Source organism: Alexandromys fortis, unplaced genomic scaffold (assembly GCF_014885135.2).
Source record: "Alexandromys fortis isolate MF-2015 unplaced genomic scaffold, M_Fortis_MF-2015_v1.1 scaffold_10, whole genome shotgun sequence".
NCBI classification, from domain to species: domain Eukaryota; kingdom Metazoa; phylum Chordata; class Mammalia; order Rodentia; family Cricetidae; genus Alexandromys; species Alexandromys fortis.
The window spans coordinates 8321014-8340634 of NW_026067895.1; the positions used below are offsets into that span (position 1 = coordinate 8321014).

A 19621-nucleotide genomic window follows, 5' to 3' on the forward strand; every position below is an offset into this window, starting at 1 on the left:
CACATCTCTACGCAAGTGGGGAAGACAAAGGCTGACACACAGCAGCTGAAATTCTACTGAGGATCAACGAGAAAACTCGACCGTCTAGGTTCTACTATGCCAAATGTTGTGGTTTGCTTTTATTCCTGTGTGCCATTAGTGGGGTCCTTTTGCTCAAGATGGTCAGATTTATTAAAAGACAGAATTTATTTTAAGAGAAACATCTTAGCTCACGTGACATCTTGTCACTATGCAAGCTATAAAAACGTCCTAAGCCAATCTCCCCAGAGGAAGCTCTAATTGGCCTGATGTGTGAATGTTTCCAGACTCTGTGTTCATATTCTTTTATAAATAGGATAGCTAAGAGATAGAAATGTTTATATCTGTGGATTTACACAGAACAAAACAAAATAGGGTGAATTTTATGGCTTGTTTTGTAAGCTTCTGTTAATCTTTTTTCTGGAGAGACTGTAGAGGTTATCTAAATAGTAGAGAAAATATTTTGCTTTCTAGATCCCTGCCTTGGAGCTTCTTCTGCACTTGGGGAGCAGAGATCTCTGTCTTCACTTCCAAACAATGTCACATTCTATTAGCACTTTATTGTTATATTAGAAGGAATGCATTCATAGGCCTCATGATTTACCAAATTAATTGTGCTACACAGAGGGAAAAAATGGCTTTTTTTTCTCTTTTGTCAGCTTTAAAGTTCGTTTTTTCACAAGTACACTGGAAGAGTACTTTTGCAAAATGATCCATCCTCTAAATCTGTCTCCGTGGAAAGCCCAAACACTTTGCATAGCAATGCATTCTAAAGATGGGAAATATTAGCGTGCTTTATATCTTGACTATGGCGCTATTTTATAGTGACCATTAAGCCAAAAAGCATGCAGGCGGGCAATAGATGAAATAGCCTAAAATTTCAAAAGGAAAGGAATAAACTAGACTACAGCAGTCTGAGAAATAGTTGATCATTAAATCTGAGTGCTGTGGAAATTATTCAGTGCCACAGACACTGATTTAATGCTAAGTTAAAGAGCCAATTAAAAGAAAACAATCTCCAATTCATCTAAAATAATAGAAGAGGCCTAGAAAACGTAATAACTATATAATTATTATCTTAGGCTCATCAAATTATAGTTATTTCACAGTTTACAGTTGAAAAAAAGAATGAGACCATCTATAACAAAAATGTAGAATAATGTTTGTGATGTACCTCAATCGTAGGGGTTTGCCTAGCATTTGCAGGACCCTGGGTTCAATTTCCAGCAAAATATAGAGACAAAAGTAGAATAACGTGCTAATATTTACTCTAGACTAGTGTTATGTATATGACAGCCTATAGGCACAAATTTTATTCAAATTAAAGCTATTCAGTATCGTTAGCCACATTCCAAAGTATTCAATACAGTACCAAAATGCAGCCTAGTGCCTAAATGAATTGAACCAAAAGATAAATAACATTTCCTAATTGCAAAGAGTAACATTGAATGGACATCTTGGATTCATTTCACCATACCAAATAACATATTTGGCTCCTTTTTTGTCATGCTAATTATGTTGAACAAAATACTAAAGGTGTTTGGAATAACACCAGGTTATCTCTACTTCAGATTTTTCCACATGTAGAATACTAGCTGGCCCACATGTCATTCTGTCTAACCATAGACCCACCCCATCTTCAAACCCATCATCTATTAACTTAATTCAAGCTAAGGCCTCAAACCTCAAATTTGTTTGGCAGTTCTCTGTCAGCATTCCAGAAAATGAAAGAGGTATAACAAGATCACCTTGCTCAGCCTAGCAGCTGGCATTCTCCACCGAAGCTCCGGTAACACTAAGCACTATGGTTGTTGTAGGCTACTTGGTATGGAGAAGCTTTTTGTAGGTAGTTGGTGACTGAAGGAGTGGTTGACTTACCCTGTATTGACTTTGTCCAAGACAAATGAAAAGTTAACCTGGTGCTTGCTCTTAAGGACTCTCTCTGTGGATACTGGAACGCCCATGTTTCTTACAGTATTATTTACAACAACCACATTGATAGACTCAGTCTAAGTGTCCAACTAAAGATAAATAAAGAATACATACACAATGGAGTTTTTATCTATAAAGAAGAATGTAATTGTGACATTTGTTGGAAAATGGATGGAACTGGAGATCATCATGCTAACTGAAATAGGTCAGACTTGGAAAGATGAATACCACACATTTTCTCTTATATACAAAAAAATACATTTGTAAGCCATGAAAATAAAAGGGGACTACATGGAAAGAGAAAAGGGGACCAGTAAGAATGAGACAACAGGATAATTGGGGCTTATGATCAAGGTACCTTTTACATATGAATAAAAACACAACAAAGGCACATGAGTCTTAGCGAGTTTGAGGCTAGTCTGACATGCAGAGTGTGTTCCAGGATAGCTAGGGTTGTTACCCAGAGAAACCTTGCCTCAAACAAACAAATAAACAAACAAACAAAATTCAACAACCCATTAGTTTGTACAATGAATATCCACTAAAAACCCTTTGCATATGGGTTGAGATAAGACTGTGTCAAAGGATCAGCTATAATCTAAATTCATGAGAGAATTAATCTCTCATTTATAGAGTTAAAATCCCAATGTTTATCTCGATTTCAGTAATATTTCAAAGAGAGTAAACCATCTCTAAAAGGTGGGAAATAAACCTTAGTCCAAGTACATATTACAATGTATTGAAGAAGAAGAAAGATGAAGAACAGTGTTTCCTAGACATGAAGTTGGATGGCATCTCTTAGACAGGTGTCCTGAGCTGTACAGGATAGCTCAGAAGTTAGGTCTTTTCAAGTGCCTGAAGGCTTCAGCCTTGGGTGTCACTAATGCTTGAGAGTTAGTTTTGTTTTGATGGAGAATATTCATCCTTGAGGAAGCTGCACAAATATTCTTGCAAATAATAAATAGTTAAGTAACAACAGATATTACTATTTAACTTCGTCTTCATTGTGCTAAGAAAAAATACCGCATATGTTCTTTTATTTACAACAGGGTGTTTCAGTCTCAGTGCTATTGATATTTAAAGCCAAATGATTGTTCATTGTGGGTGCCCTGGGTCCAGTAGTATGGCTCACAAAATCCTCTTTCCAGCCTCAACTTTGAGGGCTTTGCTATTCCAAGTCCTTTCATCCCAAAACTGTACTAGTCAGAGGACGATAGAATTGCCTCTATGCGTCATCTTTTTTTTTTTCATTTTGAAAAAAATTATGTTCTACTCTCTAGAAACAAAATACTAACACTAAGCAGAAGAACTTAGGAGGGAACTGAGCAAGCATGACATGAGGTAACGATGAGGACAGGGTCTGTGTGAAAACCTACTCCTGGCTGTGTTAGTCAAAGGGGCCAGACTGCCCCTAAGATAGTGAAAGTCTTGGTAAGTTCTTGATTAGAACACTGTGAGTAGGGTAGGGTGGGGAGTGACCTAGAGAAATAGTTTTATCAGGAATCCATTTAGCCAAACCACATCAGGCTGTTTTAGAACAACTATCCATTTTCACTTCAGAGGTGTCAAGGTGCAAACACTAGCCAACACAATGAATAGGATTTGGAAGATGAAGGAGATCAGGCTTTGTAAAGAGCTGTGGAATACAGTAAAACATGGCCTCTGTTGAGCCATTAAGAAGGGTTGTCTTTGTTAAGGAGCTAACCTGGCCAAACTGCATGGTTTCTCAGTGATGTCTAATGACCTTTCCGTAGCCTGTTTGATAGACTGCAAGCTGAGTTGTCGAGCGGCCGGCGGGGTAAAGTTGGGTCCCTATTTAGAATGTGAAGGACAACTTCAATATCTTCAGATGAAAACATTTCAATCCTCTGCCAGCAAAACCATAAGTAAGCCATGTCCATCAAGGGAGTTCAGTTATTTCTTGTTAATAACTTCAGATCCCAGGTTAAACTGAACGTTTCTTCTCATGATGCTAAAATCCTTTGAGATAATTTCAGAGATATATTTGGGTGTGTTGATTACAGAGTTGGTGGAATTAGTCACAAAATCACTATGATATACACAGAGAAATTCTAGAACCCTTCATTAAGACTCTGTGGACACAAGAATAGTGTGGAACCCCTAACGTCATTGCACTCTTTTAAATGATTGACAGTGTTAGTGTGTTTGATGCTGAGAACTACAAAAGCCCCAAGAAAACAACACAGATTTCAAAATGAAAATACTTGGCAGGAACTAATTTATAAGAACAAGCTTAGTGGAATGGCACCTGGAAAAGAGTGTGAGATTTAAACAGTCTTAGATCCCGGCTATATTTTAGGAAATTGTTGCTAAATCATAACAGCATGACTCTTGCAGATGCTATATTTGGTTTTCGTGTCCCACAAACCACAAAAGGACCATGTGTTTTTAAACAACTCTTTCGCTGACCGATGCTTTCTTCTTAAAAGACCCAAAAAGACCCATCTGGTTTTCTTTTTTCTTTCTGTAAAGACTCATATGATTTAATACAACTTTTAGCTTTGACAAACAACAAAGATTGATCAACTTCCAAATTTCCCCAGTGCAAAAAAATCTTTATTCATACAGGCCTTCAGTTTAAGATAGAGGGCATGCTGGGATAGAATGTAGGCCATAGCCAGTTTTTCATCTCTCTTTGGGTGGTAAATATGCAAACCTTGCAATTCATTGATTTTAAAACTGTGCACAAGTTTTGGATCTTCCTGCCACTGTAAAGTGGGGGACAGGTAGAAGCGGCCCCAGAATCTGTCAGTTTTAGGGCAGTTTCTGATTCAGATCCATAGGACAGCAAGCTGCACATCCCAAGCACGAAACACAAGACCCTTGCCATCTCAGGGACAGGGAAAATTATACCACTCTGCTCTTTCTTTCCTTCCCCTGTAGGTGCTGAAGAAGACAGCACTCAGCCCTAAACAGGATGCCTCCATCAAATCTCTCCTCTCAGGGCTCAAGGAACACCTTCAATCCTGTCCCTCACCCACACACCACCCTGCAGAAAGGGAGCAAAGAGAGTGTAAGAGTCAGAGGGGATGAAGAATAAAAAAAAGTCTTCTAAATCAATACAAACTCACAGAGACTGAGGCAGCATGCCCAGGGACTGCATGGCTCTGCACCAGGTCCTTTGCATATATATTATGATATCCATTTTAGTGTTTTTATGAGATTGGTGAGTGTGAACAAGTGGGTCCCTGATTCTTTTATCTTCTCTTGGGCTCTTTTCCTTCTGTTTGTTTACTTTGTATAATTCCAATGTGCTAGTTTTTTGTTTTATCATATTATGATATATGATATTATATTACATTAATTATTATCGATTAGAAACCTGTTTGGAGCTGGAAAGATGGCTCAGAGGTTAAGAGCACTGGCTGCTCTTCCAAAGGTCCTGAGTTCAATTCCCAGTAACCACATGGTGGCTCACAACCATCAGTTATGAGATCTGGTGTCCTCTTCTGGCCTGAAGGCACACATGTACACAGAACATTGTATACATAATAAATAAAACAGAAAAGAAACCTGTTTGTTTCTAATGAGAGACAGAAAGGGAGTGGGTCTAGATGGGGAACAGAGGTGGGGAAGACCTGGGAGGAGGAGAGAGAGGGGAAACCATAATCAAGATATATTATGTGAGAAAAAGAGCTATTTTTAATAAAAGGGAAATAAAATAAAAAATATGGTTCTGAAAGACTTGATCTTAGAACTTCCCAGTTAAAGAGCTCTGGGCCTGACCTTATACCATATATTTCAGTCCTACATCTAAAAGTTGTCAGAGTTGGGGCTCCAAAAGTACTGTGCTTACCTGTCCCAGCTATTTTGAACTAAAGGACATTGGCAGGGCCTCAGAGTCAACTTTTTTGTCCCTCTGAAGGAGAATTAAAGTGGCTCAGGTAGACTAGGAAAGGAAAATGGGCTTCCTAAGATGGCTGCTTATTCTTCCCAGAAAACCTTACAAAGAGAAAGATGGGAAGGCACTGGGGAGAGGGGGCATTTAAACAGGATCAGTAGTGGAAAGGGAGGACCCAGAGGTCTCAGGAAGTATCTGAGCCAGCTACCATCTGAAGGACTCCAGCTTTGGGCTTCTTTCATCCGGAATGCATGCGGCTTTCCCTTTCCTACAGCTTGGTCTTCTTCCTTCCTGGGGGCTCAATTCTTTGTTCCTTCTAGGGAATGAACTCAGCACCCCTCTAGACAACTGCAGACACCCCCCATTATACCTTTGTCTTTTTATCTCCAGGTCCTTCCAAAAAACAGTCTGAAGAGACTGGAATTTATTTTCTCTAAGGGAGATGATAAAAGTTAGACTCCCCTTTCCCCACAAATACCATCGTAAAACATAGAAACATTGCCCTAATCTTTACCGTCTTCTGCTGTAGGTAGCCATGCAGAACTTCCCTGACCCACCTTAGAGGTCAGAGAGTAGGTTATACACCCCTCCCACTTCAGAAGGGCTCCGGACTGTGCTTGGGAGGACAATCTACTCCAAGTGAGGGGACCGCAAGTGTTAAGGTTCTGTTCCTGCCCCTGCACTATTGCCATCAGTGCATTCTTTTTACCCACTAGTATTTCCATACGGCTGTCCATGCGTCACAGAGAGCAGGTCCCTGGATCCTCAAGTCTTTGTTTCTAAGGACTCCCACGTCACACAAAACTTGGATTGGGGGCTCACATTAGTCTTATCACTCTCTTGCTGACTTGAGGTTTGTAATAGGAGGTTGTCATGGGGAGAGAAAGTACAGGTATCACGCTTCCCTGCTTGCCCAGCCCCGAGTGCTGGAGGGCAGTGCACTCAGAGAGCTGGCTAACTGGGACCCAGCCGTAACTCTTCTGGCTTCACAGCTGCTCCTCCTCACCACGATGTTCTTCTCTTCCTTACTTGGTACTGTTACCTTTCCATTCCGTCTTTCTATGATCACTTTAGGAAAGAATTCCCAAATCCCTGATCCTTCATCCTACAACCTCACCATCATGTCCCCTTCATACTTCCTTTATGTTGAGAGCAAATGTGTCCTTTACACTGGGAACACAAATGACCAGTTTTACACAATATGGGGCATCCAAACAGAACATGAATGTGAGATCTCCAAAAGTGAGTGTTAGACAAAGAAAAGATAGCATATTTGTTATTTCAGAATCTAATTTCATATTCTAATAACGAGGATATTATATATAATGATATCATAAACCCTTTGTCACTGATGAAAGACAGGTGTGGATGTTTTTCTGTTTTGCACATATATTCATGCATGTGTGTATATACATAGTTGTGTGTGTGTGTGTGTGTGTGTGTGTGTGTGTGTGTGCGTGTACCTAGAGCCCAAAGGTCAAAATAATATCTTTCTCTGTCTCTCTTCATATTATTTTTTGAGACATGGTCTCTGTTTGAACCTGGAGCTTACCGATTAGCTAGAATGGCTGGCCAGTGAGCTCTGGGGATCTGTCTGTCTCCACTTCCTCAAGTACTGGGGTTCCAGAGATATGATATCATGCCCAGCTTTTCTGTGGGTGTTGGCGAGCTCAGCTTAGGCCCTCATGTTTTCATGGCAAGTCCTAACTGAACCATGTCCTCATCCCAGGCGTTCCTGCTTCTCGTGTATACATCTCAGGCATATGAACGGGACATGCAGGAACCACAGAGAAATGACTGCTGAACTTGCCTAAAGGTGAGATGATCCTTTGGGGTTCCTGCTTCATGAAAAAGTCTGCCAGACATTCTGCAGGACACAGAAGAAAGTGACTGACAAATTGCCAATATAGGTAGAACTGTCTTTGAAATGTCCTGCTCAATGGAAAAGTTTGCCTGATACTATGGGCCTGTAAGCTGAAGATGGATGCCCCAATGGTACAGAAGAACTTTGGGTGACTTTCCAGGCAGTGAGATGTCTCTGTCAGTTCTAGAGTTTTGGAAGTTGTTTACAATGCACTTTCTGTTTACTTAGGTAATATATCCTTCTGGAATCTTTGATGGAGCTGAAGGATAGTTATAATTTTCCTTAGTTATGATAAAAGATAAAGTACATATAAATATTGTAACTGTAATTCTTGCTTGATACCTGTTTTGTTATATGTAATTTTACTATGTTAAAGTTAAAACCTTCCTTTTTATTTAAACAGAAAAGGGGAGGTGACGTGGGATTCCCTTCTGTATGCTGTGAATACCATCGGTTAATAAAGAAACTGGCTTGACCTGGGGGCAGAATAGAGGTAGACAGGGAAAACTAAACTGAATGCTGGGAGAAAGAAGGCAGAGACAAGAGATACCATGGAGCTACCCGATTGGAAAGACATGAGCTACCAGCTGGAACCTTGCTGGTGGGCCACGAGCCTCATGGTAAAATATAAAAGAATGGAAGTGGGTTAATTCTAGATGTAAAAGCTAGCTAGCAATACGAGTAAATGATTGGCCAAGCAGTGATTTAATTAATACAGTTTCTGGGTAGTTATTTTGGGCCTGAGCAGCCAGGTTCAAACAAGTGGCCTCTTACAACACTTTCCTCTCCCCCCTCCCCCATTCCTGCTGCTTTTTTCCTCTCTCCTTAATCCTCTCTCTGGCAAGTGCCCTGTCATTAAGCTTTAACACACCCTCACAAATTGCTCTTTCTTCCAGGTAACTTCCTAGATGCTCTCTACTCTGCAGAACACTGCGATGGTAGCAATGGGGGTGCAGAAGATATAGTTTTATGGTTCTTGAACTTTTTGAGAATGTTTCTGAAACGTTAAAAATACATTGTTTTTTAAAGAAAGAAGGGGCTGGGGAAATGGATCAACTTATAAAGTACTTGTCATGCATGCCTGAGGAACTGAACTCCACCTCAGCGCCAACATAGAAAAAAAAAAAACCCAAACGGGTGATGTGGGGAAGAACAGCTAGGTGGATCCCTGGGACTTGCTGGTCAGACAGTCTAATCAAATTGGTGAGCTCTGGGCTCAGTGAGAGACTGTTTTAAAGAATAATCTGGCAAACAATTGAGAAATTCTCCTGACCACTGATCTCTGGCTTGCTTGTGCAAACGCACACACCTTCTCGCCTCACATACCTGATCCTGTCATTTGACATCAACCAAGAGAGGACTGGGTGACCAACAGGTATGGTATAAAAACAGTGTGTGTTCTGTAGTCAGTGAGTCCTGGATCCACTCTCATCCCTGCCTCACATATGTGCACATACATATACAAGCATACACATGCAAAATCTTGTAGAGCTTGTATACATCTTTGATTTATTTAAGAAAGTCTAATATTGCTAAAAATGACTTAACTCTGACCTCATTTTCAACACCTCACAGCAAAAAAAAAAAAAAAAAATCAGGCTACAGAATTATCCATGCACTAAATAAGTATTGTAACCTAGAAAAACAGGTATTGTTCTTTCTTTCGGTGTGCCTGTGTTGTGCTGAATTTAATCATGCTAATTATGTACCAGGAGACGTATTGCATACTTCACTAATCTCACGTGATACACAAATGACTTCACAGCAAGTACTACCAGATGCCCATTTTACATGGGAGAAAAGAGAAGGTTACACAGATAAAGGGGCCACAAAACTAGCCCAGAGTATGAAGCCATGAGTGACAGAGGGCCCTCAGCCAAGCACCGCAAGTTCTAACTCATTGGTCTGTTTTATCTGTGATTAACCACCTTGAATCCTGATCCCCTCTGGGAGCCGAACGTTTCTAAAACAGATCAATGGAGAGCCAGTTTAATAAAGCCCTGGATTTGCTTATTTACCTAATCAGAGCATTAGGGCTACACTTTCCTTCCTACCTGATCCTGTCTTTTGACATCAACCAAGAGAGGACTGGATGACCAACAGGTATGGTATAAAAACAGTGTTCTGTAGTCAGTGAGTCCTGAATCCACTCTCATCCCTGCCATTTCAGTTCAGAGAAACAACAAGCCAAAGTTGCAGAAAACAGCAAAGTGTCCTCATAATTGCAGTGAATGTGAGGATATTTGTGTGAGGGAGTGCCAAGTGAGACAGAGAGAACACATCTGAGACGCGTTTTAGAGCTCTGACCTAATGGTCTTACCTGCAATTTGAAGGAGATCAAGAAACTAAAAAGAACCAAGCCATTCAAACACACTGAGATTTCAGAGCCCTCCTCTGTAAATGGACTGTTGGGAGATGTTAGGGATTGGGAGTGGGAGAGCACACTTCTGCTCACACAGTAGGTGCTTGATAAAAAGCCACGTTTCTTCTGGTTTTGACCTGAGCTGATCTGGGACTCTCTAGAAGTCCCAGCAGGTTCATTTCAGAATCTCAGTCATTATAAATTCCAACTATTATAAAATGTATGCGAAGCTCAATATGCTCAGAAAAATCTCTTAAGCTTCCACCGGTTTAGAATAAGTTAAAATAAATATTGCATGATTAAACTGTAGAAAGCAGCCAATAGAAGCTTCTAGACAACATGCAACAGCTGATAAGCATCCCCCCCCCCACGTTTCCCATGCCTATTTTCAGTGCTTTGTGACTTAACACGCTTTTCTAAATGTGAAGAATATTTGGAGAAACATACCCTCTGTGGACAGGAACCACATGTGGGGAACAATCTCACAGGTTTGGTGTTATACTTCTCAAATACTTTTCTCAGAGGCATTGAAGGGTGCTTACACAAGAACTGCGCATTGAACTCTTGGGAGTATGAAGAGTCCCATTCAGACCTGTGAACTTGCAGGGACATCTCCCAGCATCTCAGAGTGGGAGAACTGGGCATGGAACTCACACAAACACGCACTTGCCTAGATCTTTACCGGCTGAAAACCTGCTAGTCTACCAATCCTGGGCTCAGTATAGCTCAATTTCCAGTACTATACAAAAGAAAAGCACAAAAGAAAAACAAAAGAAAGCACACGGGCATTAAAAAGAAGAAGCCAAGGGATTGTGGCAAGAGAAGGGTTCACTGTACATCTCCTACAAAACAGCAGGCAGAGGGCAAGGCAGCAAAACTGGCTTACACTTAGAGATAGAATTATGTTATTTTTTGGAATTAACTTATAGATTAATGTTCCTTACCTAAGCATGATATTACACATCATTTAGAAATGTACAGATAATTTTAGTTGTTGCAGTGACCATAGAAGTTTAAAATCCAGTAATCTGAGGGATAGCTCTATACAAAGTCAGAAATGTCTGCCTTATAATGTCAACAGGACCTCTAGGACATCTGTTCAGGTCAAGCTTAGTAGGAATGCGAGTGTGTGTTTCAGACATAACAATGTCAAAAACAACTATATATTTGAGAAGGGCACAGAAAGCCAAGAAAAATTATAAGAGTGAGGATTTAGTCACGTTACAAAGTAGATACAAATAAACACTATCTAAAATTTGACACAAAGGTATAGTTAAAGTTATGTTCTAAGACCCAAAATAAAAACAAAACTATGAGAAGTCCTTAACTTTTCATAGCAGAGAATGAGCAAGCACAGTAAAAGTTAATGGAGGAAAACATTACAAATCTGGACAAAAACTCCTCAGAAAAAAACAGGAGTAGAATTGGAGTTTGCACTCAGGGGGAGAGGACAGTGAAAGGAAACATTGACTCTTTGCTGTATCTCTTGTCTTAAGTAGCTTTCATGTATATAAACACATGGAAACCTAGCATATAAACACATAAGTACACACACACACACACACATATATACCATAAGTAAGCAAACTTCAATTCTTCTCCACTAACTGTACCCTCTCCCTCTCTGAGGAGCTAGTTCTGCCCAGCAGGAATCTTCTAGAACTAGGCCAGCTTCAAACAGACACCTGGAGGTTTGTGTGTTGGACTTCTGTTTGAGTCCATGAGCAGTTCCTCCCAAAAGCTGTGAGAACTCCTCTACCCTGACTGGGTCTGACTCCATTTTTTCTTCTGAGGAACTGCTCAGTGGCTGGACGTCTTGATGCTCAGCTTCCAAAGAAGAAAAGGACAGAACCTCTGGGGCACCCTTATCCGCTAGGAGGCTCTTCTAGCTTCCTGGGGTTCAGGGAGCAGCTGGGACTCTCTGTAAAGAACTGAGCAGATTCCTAAGCAGTCCAGCATTAGCCAGGAGAGGTTACAGAGGTGAGGAGGAGCAGGGCTTAGAAGCCATCATGGCTTGAACTTTGACTCCTCCCAACATTAGGTCTGCCAAGTCTGGATTACATTATTTTCAACAACAATCAGTGGATTCAATTTTACAACTTTCTGAGCAATCCTAGTGACATTCAGTGAATTTATTTGAATCTTAAGCATCTCAATCTACTATCAAATGTGAACTCCATCTTATGAGTAGGATCTGAGATTCATTTATCTTTATATCCCTTGCTTCAAATATATACAGAACGGATGATGGTTTAATAAAGGAACAGACACATGGATGAACAAATAAATACATGTAAGCCAAATAAATAAAACAAAATTCTTGCTATATTTTTGTTTAAAAATCAGTAAGATTGAATTTAAAGCAAAACATAAATTCTACATTCTGTTGAGTCCTTGAGTATGTGACACTGGGCTGTGCGTGCTTGTGTGTATGTATTGTGATGGCAGTTCGTGGGAATTAGGTGATTGGAAATGGGCAAACATCTTAATTCTTTGAGGTACTTAAGAGGTATAGAGAGGCCTGGGATTTTCCAGCACTGATCCATCAAAGACGAAGTGCAAGTATCAAAGGACATTTATACAAAGAAAGATTCATTGAGCGCACATTTGGAATTATCTAGGCAACAAGCTAAAGAATTATCTTGTCCTCCCATGGTGTTAACTTTTCTTTGGGGGTTTGGAGTTGGGGTACCTCCTGGATGGTGTGATGATCAGTTTACTCACCCATTCACTCAACAGTACATACAGAACCCCACTGTTTGAGATGCCCTTGGAGGAAATGACCTTTGTTCACCCTCTTTGGGTCTCTCTCTTACACAGAGGACACTCAAGACAAATGTGTTAGTCTCCTGAAAGGCCAAAACCAAACAAATTTTCCCACACTGGTTTCCCATCTCAATTCACAGAACTTACTGCCTCTGTCAAGCTTCCTTCAGTTTATGAATTGGTAAGCTTGGGAGCTTACTGCCTTTCTTTTGTATTCGCCTTGATTTATAGGGCTGCTGTTGTATTCTTATTACTAACAAAATCAGCTGCTGATGGCTCCCTGTGTGCGCGTCTCTGAGTGGGGTCAGCTGGCTCTAGTGATCTCTTAAGGCCTTAAGTGTTGACCTTAAAGCCACAGTGAAGACCCAGGCACAATGATCTCATCGTTTCAATTGCAACATTGTGCATTATTCTTGGGGGAAGGGAGGGGGGGAGAGGAGAGATGGAGAGAGAGTGGGAGACAGAGAGAGAGAGAGAGAGTGTGTGTTCTTTTAGGGGGACATAATTCAGAAAACATAAAGGAATTGAAGACAGCATGCAGCCGCCTGGGGGCAGCTCGTGTGTATTTTACTTACTAACACAGGTCTTAATCTGAACAAAAGAATAAGAGACACCATCAGCGGACAGTAACTAAACAGGAATTGCGAACGGATCTAGCAACTAAAACTGGACACAGGTAGCGCAGTTCTACTGTACCTTTGTGGGCATGGGCTTTTTAAAGCTGATTTCAGCTTGCGTCCAAACACCCCTCGGGGACTCGAGCACAGACCAGATCTTCTCTCGCACCACATGGTTCTCTTCAAAGATATAAACCGCGAGGGTGTCGCTCATTTTCAAAAACCCGAAGATGGCGTAGTGAAAGCGCACACAGTACTGCATGTTCCCTGGTAAGGAGGGACCGTAGAGCCTTCCAATGTAGCCAGGCTGGAATGTAAACTTAGTGTTGGCCAGCAGGTAATGCCCTGTGAGGGAGACAAAGCAGCAGCAAGGCAGCGTGAGAAGCACAGACTGTCAAGTGGAAACTGGCTAACGCAATGGGGTTTGCCAGCAGAGACTACTTCCAGGGGCTTTAAACTATAAAGACGCAATTTCTTGAAGTTTGTGGTTTAAGTGACAAAAATAATAAATAAAATCTATAAAAATGTCCTTGTACCTCCATTGCAAATGAAATCTCTTGGAAATTCAAGCAAATGTCATGATGCAGTATAGATCTTATAGTGCACAGACTCAGATTTGTGGTATTAACTAGGAATTATGCTTTTTTATATCAGAAAATGAATGCAAGAGCTTGGGACTGCTGACTGTCTGGCTCTCTCAATTCCTGGTGCTGGGTCACACACACTCAGTGGCAGTCAAGAGCTCATTCCCAGGCTATATCTGTAGTGCCCTGGAAGGTGGTGGCAAGACAGGTTGGCCTGGTATTGTTTGAGATTTCTGTGTCTGAGCAAAACTCACTGTTCTCTTGACCATATATTAAACCCATCCCTGAGAAACCATGTTTCTACCCAGATGTGCCCTCCTAGGTACTGAAGCTGTGTTCAATTGTTCTAAATAGCATAAGGAAATTTCTAACAGCAATGGTTTCCTTGCCACCAATCCTACTGCTCGTGTATTCAGCTTAAAACGAATCCATGAAGGTGAATTCAGACAGAACAGCTTTCCCTTTTACTGATCCATTCTCTGTGAGTTCACTTCAGCGTTTGGTCTACAGTTTAGTTTCCCCAAACTATTTAAAAAAAAATCTCATTCTTGTAAAAAGAGTCGGGGGTCTTGTTCCTTCCCCGACACTGGCCGGGCATGTGAGGACACGGTGCGAGGACTAATGTTTGCAAGCCGGGAAGAACAGCCTCACCAGTCTGGATCCCAGACTTCCAGATGCATGAGTGTGACAAAAAGCAGCTGCTGGTCTACGGCCATACCACCCTGAATATTCCCATGCCACAGACATCGGTCAGAAGCAAAGAGACCAGCTATGCCAGGATGTTCCCAGCACCCCAGCCTTCTCTCGCACCCCCCCCAAGACGACGCCCACAATCAGCCGGAAGCAGTCTTGAGAATTCGCCGCCCCAATTCCTTCAAACTGAAGTGTCTAATTTATGCTTTTTATCAAAAGCAAAATGTGGGAATATTATTCTTGGGTCCCTGCCCTAGCCACGCCCACTCCCATAACCTCTGACCCGCCCATCACCATCTTGGGACCCTCTCTCTCTTTCTGCTTCCTTGGCGTGTGCACGCGTTTTCTCTGTCTTTCTCTTCTTTTATCTCTCCTCTCTCCTTTTATCTCTTTTCTCTGTCTTTCTTTCTCCCCCTTCCTTAATAAATACTTATGGCTATTTCCTGTGTTTACGTGTCTGTTACCTGCCGCCACTGTGGGCGCCAAGGAAGTGTGCCCTCCTGTAGCCGCTTTCCCATGGCGGGCTCCGCCAGCCCGCCCCGGGACCGTTTGTAGCCGCGCATTCATCGTTTTTTTAAGAATAACACTGAATGCGCCCGATCTCCTCTGATCTCGGAAGCTAAGCAGGGTCGGGCCTGGTTAGTACTTGGATGGGAGACCCCCTGGGAATACCGGGTGCTGTAGGCTTAAAAAAAAAAAAAAAAAAAAAAAAAAAGCAGCTGCTGTTTAAGCCCCAGTCCGTGGTGCTTTCCTCTGGCAATGGACAAACATGGATGGCCACCCAACAGCCAGACCCTTTTGGAACCTGAATATCATCTTTCTCCTCTCCACTCAAAGCCTTTCAACGGCTTCTTATCTCCTCTATAATTAACCCCCAGGGCTTGCTCTGGTCTGCCAAACCTGCCATCCATCCCCCTACCCCTCACCCCCACCAGTCCTGCTGCCCCTTCTACCACACAGCGGGTGTGGCTGGCTCTCTCCACACTGAACGACCGCTCAGACGCTTGTCCTCTGCAGCTTCCCTAGAAGAGACCACTCCTAAATCTCCAACCAAAATCAGTTCCTTACTCTTTTCTCTCTCAGAGCACTGAAGGTCGTCAGGACATAGCGCCTAAAGTATGCCACTCTGGTACATTGGTTATTTTGAGCTGAAGGCATTTGAGGACAGTAGAGGTAGAAAGGGCTCCCTGCCTTCTCTCGCTTTCTATCTAAAGCAGGCCGTAACACGTGCGGGGAGCAGGGTGCACACCCTGTTGAGGAAGTCAGTATACGGAGACTGAGACTGTACCAGAGCAGATCCGTACCAACAGAGGCACAGCAAAGTCACTGTCTTTTATTAGTTTTCTCCCTAGATTTCTCAGTCACTTTCTCACAATCTACTATTGTTCCAGGAGGTTATTCCGTCCCTCCAACCAATAGCTGCTGAGATACCAGCCCATTGGGGCGTGGTTTCTCTCCCTTTAAAAAAAAAAAAAACGGTTACTTCCTCCGCTCGCTCTCTTCACTTCCTGCTCCACCGGCGACTAGACTCCCTTCCTGGTTGCGCAGAGGGCTGTTGTCTGGGACGGTGATCTGTAAGTTTTTTCCTCTTTAAATAAATACCACCCTTTTAATCATAATCCCAAACTGGTGTGGCATTGTTCGTGACTTACGCCTTCATACTATCCCCCCCCCCCTCGCTTGTCTCGCTGCTTTCCACAACTTTCTTTATTAAAGATGATACAGAAGCTTCCGGGCCTATGTATTTTCCAGCCTTCATTTTCCCTGTGAAGGTTCCCATGTGCATGTAAAACTGTTTGATTAGATCGTTGCATTTTTCCTCTTGCTAACCTGATTCACGTCTGTTTAATTCTCAGCCTCAGCTACAGAAACTAAGAGAGAAGGGAACAAGTTTTCATCCTTTGCTACGCTTGGGATTATGTTCATCTGTATATATGTTATATGTTTGTTTATCTATCACTTCCAGCCAGGAGAGTAAGGTTCATATAGGTATTTTATCCTTCCTGGGTTAATTTGCCAAAGTTTAGAAAAGGCTTTGTTGTAGGGCCTTCATTTCCACCACAGATTAGACCAACTGTAAGAAAGCAATGTAAAATTATAGGCATAAAATTGCAGGGCCCTTTCCAAGGTCACTTCGGGGCCTTTGTAAATGAGCACATCTAGAAATTTAGCTCCCTTAGCTTCGTGGCAAATTCATCATGGTACCCAGGACATAGATAAATAAATGAAACAAAACTGTTTAACCCCCTGCCTGCCTTGCCCCCCCCCCCCCCCCCCACCCCCCCCCNCGTGAGTGGGATTCCTGAGGATGTCATTAAAATACTTTCAGTACTGAAGCAGCACTCAGACCCTGGGTTCTGGGACAGATATGCCTATGAAATGTCCACTCAAATGTTTTTCACCATGATATTTATTATTGTGGCAGAATGCATAATATACTGTTTCCCATCTCAACCACGTTAATAGTGTTATCCCTTTGGTGATTCGCTAAGCTTTCATGTCGTTAACTTGTAGAGCGAGAGCAACCGTCACCATTCTTTAGTTCCTTGGCATTTTCATCATCCCCAAAGTAAACTCCATGGTCATTCCACAGCTGGTCTCCATCCCTGTCCCCACAGCTCCTGCAACCACTAATCTGCCTTCTGTCGCTATGGATTCCTTTGTAGATTTCATGCAGATGAATCCAGTGGGCTTTTGTTTGTTTTAAAGTATTTGATCTGAAACAAAGTGCAAAGCAGTTTCCAAATATTTGTCTAATCAATGGACTGGCGAAGACTTTGGGTAGCATAGCATCTTGGATGACAACCTAAAAATATTCAGTTACCACCAAGTGCCATGTCTTCATTCTCATTCTTTTCTTTTCCTCTTTCTTTCCCCATTGCCTTTGCAGAAACAGAAGAAGAGCAAGTGGTGTGTGAAACCCAGGCTGTGTGGCCTGACAGACCTGTGACTCACCTGCTCCTGTCGTGTGGTCCCCCGCCCGGTACATGTTCGGTTTCACTCTCACTCTGGTCCAACCGGGACCGTCTTTGTCTTGATAGAAGTTGCAGAGATCTGTCTCAAAATCACAGCTAGTTTCCACAGCACTGAAAGGAAGCCCTGGGCAAATGAGAAGCAAAGCTAGAGTCAGCGCGGGACTCTCGGAGGACTCCATCAGATAGCTGCTGGAGACGGCTACCATTGTGCCAGGGAGACCGAGGAGGAGACACAGCAAAATATTTTTATACACGTGTCAGGCTGACAGGTTATCATCAAAACAGTGTTTCGACACGACAGGGAAATTGTTCTTTTCCTTTCTAAAAGGAGAGCAAGAAGGAGCTCTGATCATATTGTCTACAAAAATAAAAAAGTGCTAGGCTTCAGAAGGAATTTCCTTTGAGAATGTAGAGGCTGTGTGCATTTCCTCAAACCTTTCAAACCGTCTCCTGCCAAATTCAAAAGAAAGGAGAGGCTTTTTAAGAGACACGCAAGTTCTAAGATGTGTTTTAGAAATAGTCTTCTCCAGAGGTAATTCCTCTTTGTTGATTTATCTCTGCACCAGAGTGGTTGATTGACATTAGCCGTAGGAGCTGCTCCACCAGAGGAAAAGCAGCCCTCAGCTGAAACCACAAGTTCAGAAGTCACACGAGGCCGACGGGCGGCTCCTGTTTTGACTTTGATGAGTTCTACCATCATTCATCATTGTTCCAAAGTATCACTTTGGCCCAGACTGTGGGACAGAATGGAATATGAAAAAATCCTGCTTCTTTAGGAATAACAGTTGTTCCTATTCACATGGGACTTGGAAGCCTCGCAGCTTAGCTTGCCCTGTGGGGTCAGAGGGACTGTGACCACGGCAGTCTGGGATGCTCAGTACAAGCCTAGTCTGAATGGTGAGATACACTGCTGGGACATGTTAGGGCCAGAAAGATAGAGGGTGTGTTTTTGTACAGCTGGAAATTGTCTGTAGAGAAACTGTCATTCGGGAACAGTCAACTGGTGTTACAGGGCTGTGAAGGACAAGACCAAGTTCTCAGTTAATTTTCAACCCCAAAAAGCACTCATGTGAATGGAAGAACTCATCCAGAGAAATGGTCAAAAGAATCATTCAACCAAATGCTACAAGGAACCCAAGATTCAGTTTTGACCCAGAAAAGCATTTAACTATAAAAAACACTGTTATAACAGTTACATACTTTGGGAACTCATTGATAACTTTGTATCAGTATTAAGTTTCCTGAATCTCCTAGTTATTCTACAGTTACACTGCAGATACACATTAAAACAGTCCACTGGATAAAGAAGCACAGTGTTCTTCAAAGCATGATAAGGCAAATGCTGGCCCTGCCTAATGCTATCAGTTAGTAGAGAGAAGAGTCTATGGGAGCGTCTCACTGTATTCCCGAATTCCTGTAAATTTTATCTGAGTTTGAGATGCTACAAAAGGAGTTCCATTCTCTCTCTTCTTATGTCTCTCTCTCTCTCTCTCTCTCTCTCTCTCTCTCTCTCTCTCTCTCTCTCCTTTTTGGTAATGACTAACTATGCGTTACAGGAAAAGAAGAAGAAGAAACTGTCTTGTTATATCTGGATTATGGGCATTTCAGATCACCTGCCTGAGCCTGAGAGTGGAAAAGGAAATAAGAGTTGCAGTGCTCTATGCCTGGTGATTCACCCACATGCTGCTCTGCCTATATCTGCCAGAACTAAAGTGTATCTATAAGCCCAGGAGACAATGCCTGCAAAAACGAATATAATGTCACACACACACACACACACACACACACACACACACACACGAGGATCCCTCAACATTCCTTCAACCTTCTCCGTGGATAGTGGAGACCAGAGGAAACCCCACCATCTCAATTTTTAGCCAACTTCTCCCTACCTGGTAATGAAAAACACAAGAAAATTCAAAATGTACAGCCAGCCATTTTGCTCTGG

General features: G+C 42.1%; 1 protein-coding gene and 1 pseudogene across 2 annotated transcripts in view; one reads left to right on the forward strand and one right to left on the reverse strand.

Moving 5' to 3' along the window:
* Mamdc2 (MAM domain containing 2) overlaps nucleotides 1-19621 on the reverse strand; it is a 130405-nt gene that overhangs the window by 21621 nt on the left and 89163 nt on the right. For both annotated transcript variants that reach the window (XM_050159299.1, XM_050159307.1), the window contains exons 8-9: nucleotides 17654-17797; nucleotides 13501-13766 (exon numbers count right to left, since the gene is read on the reverse strand). In XM_050159299.1, the coding sequence (XP_050015256.1) occupies nucleotides 13501-13766; nucleotides 17654-17797 (410 nt within the window). The remainder of the gene's footprint in view (nucleotides 1-13500; nucleotides 13767-17653; nucleotides 17798-19621) is intronic.
* LOC126512925 (uncharacterized) lies at nucleotides 15269-15385 on the forward strand (annotated as a pseudogene).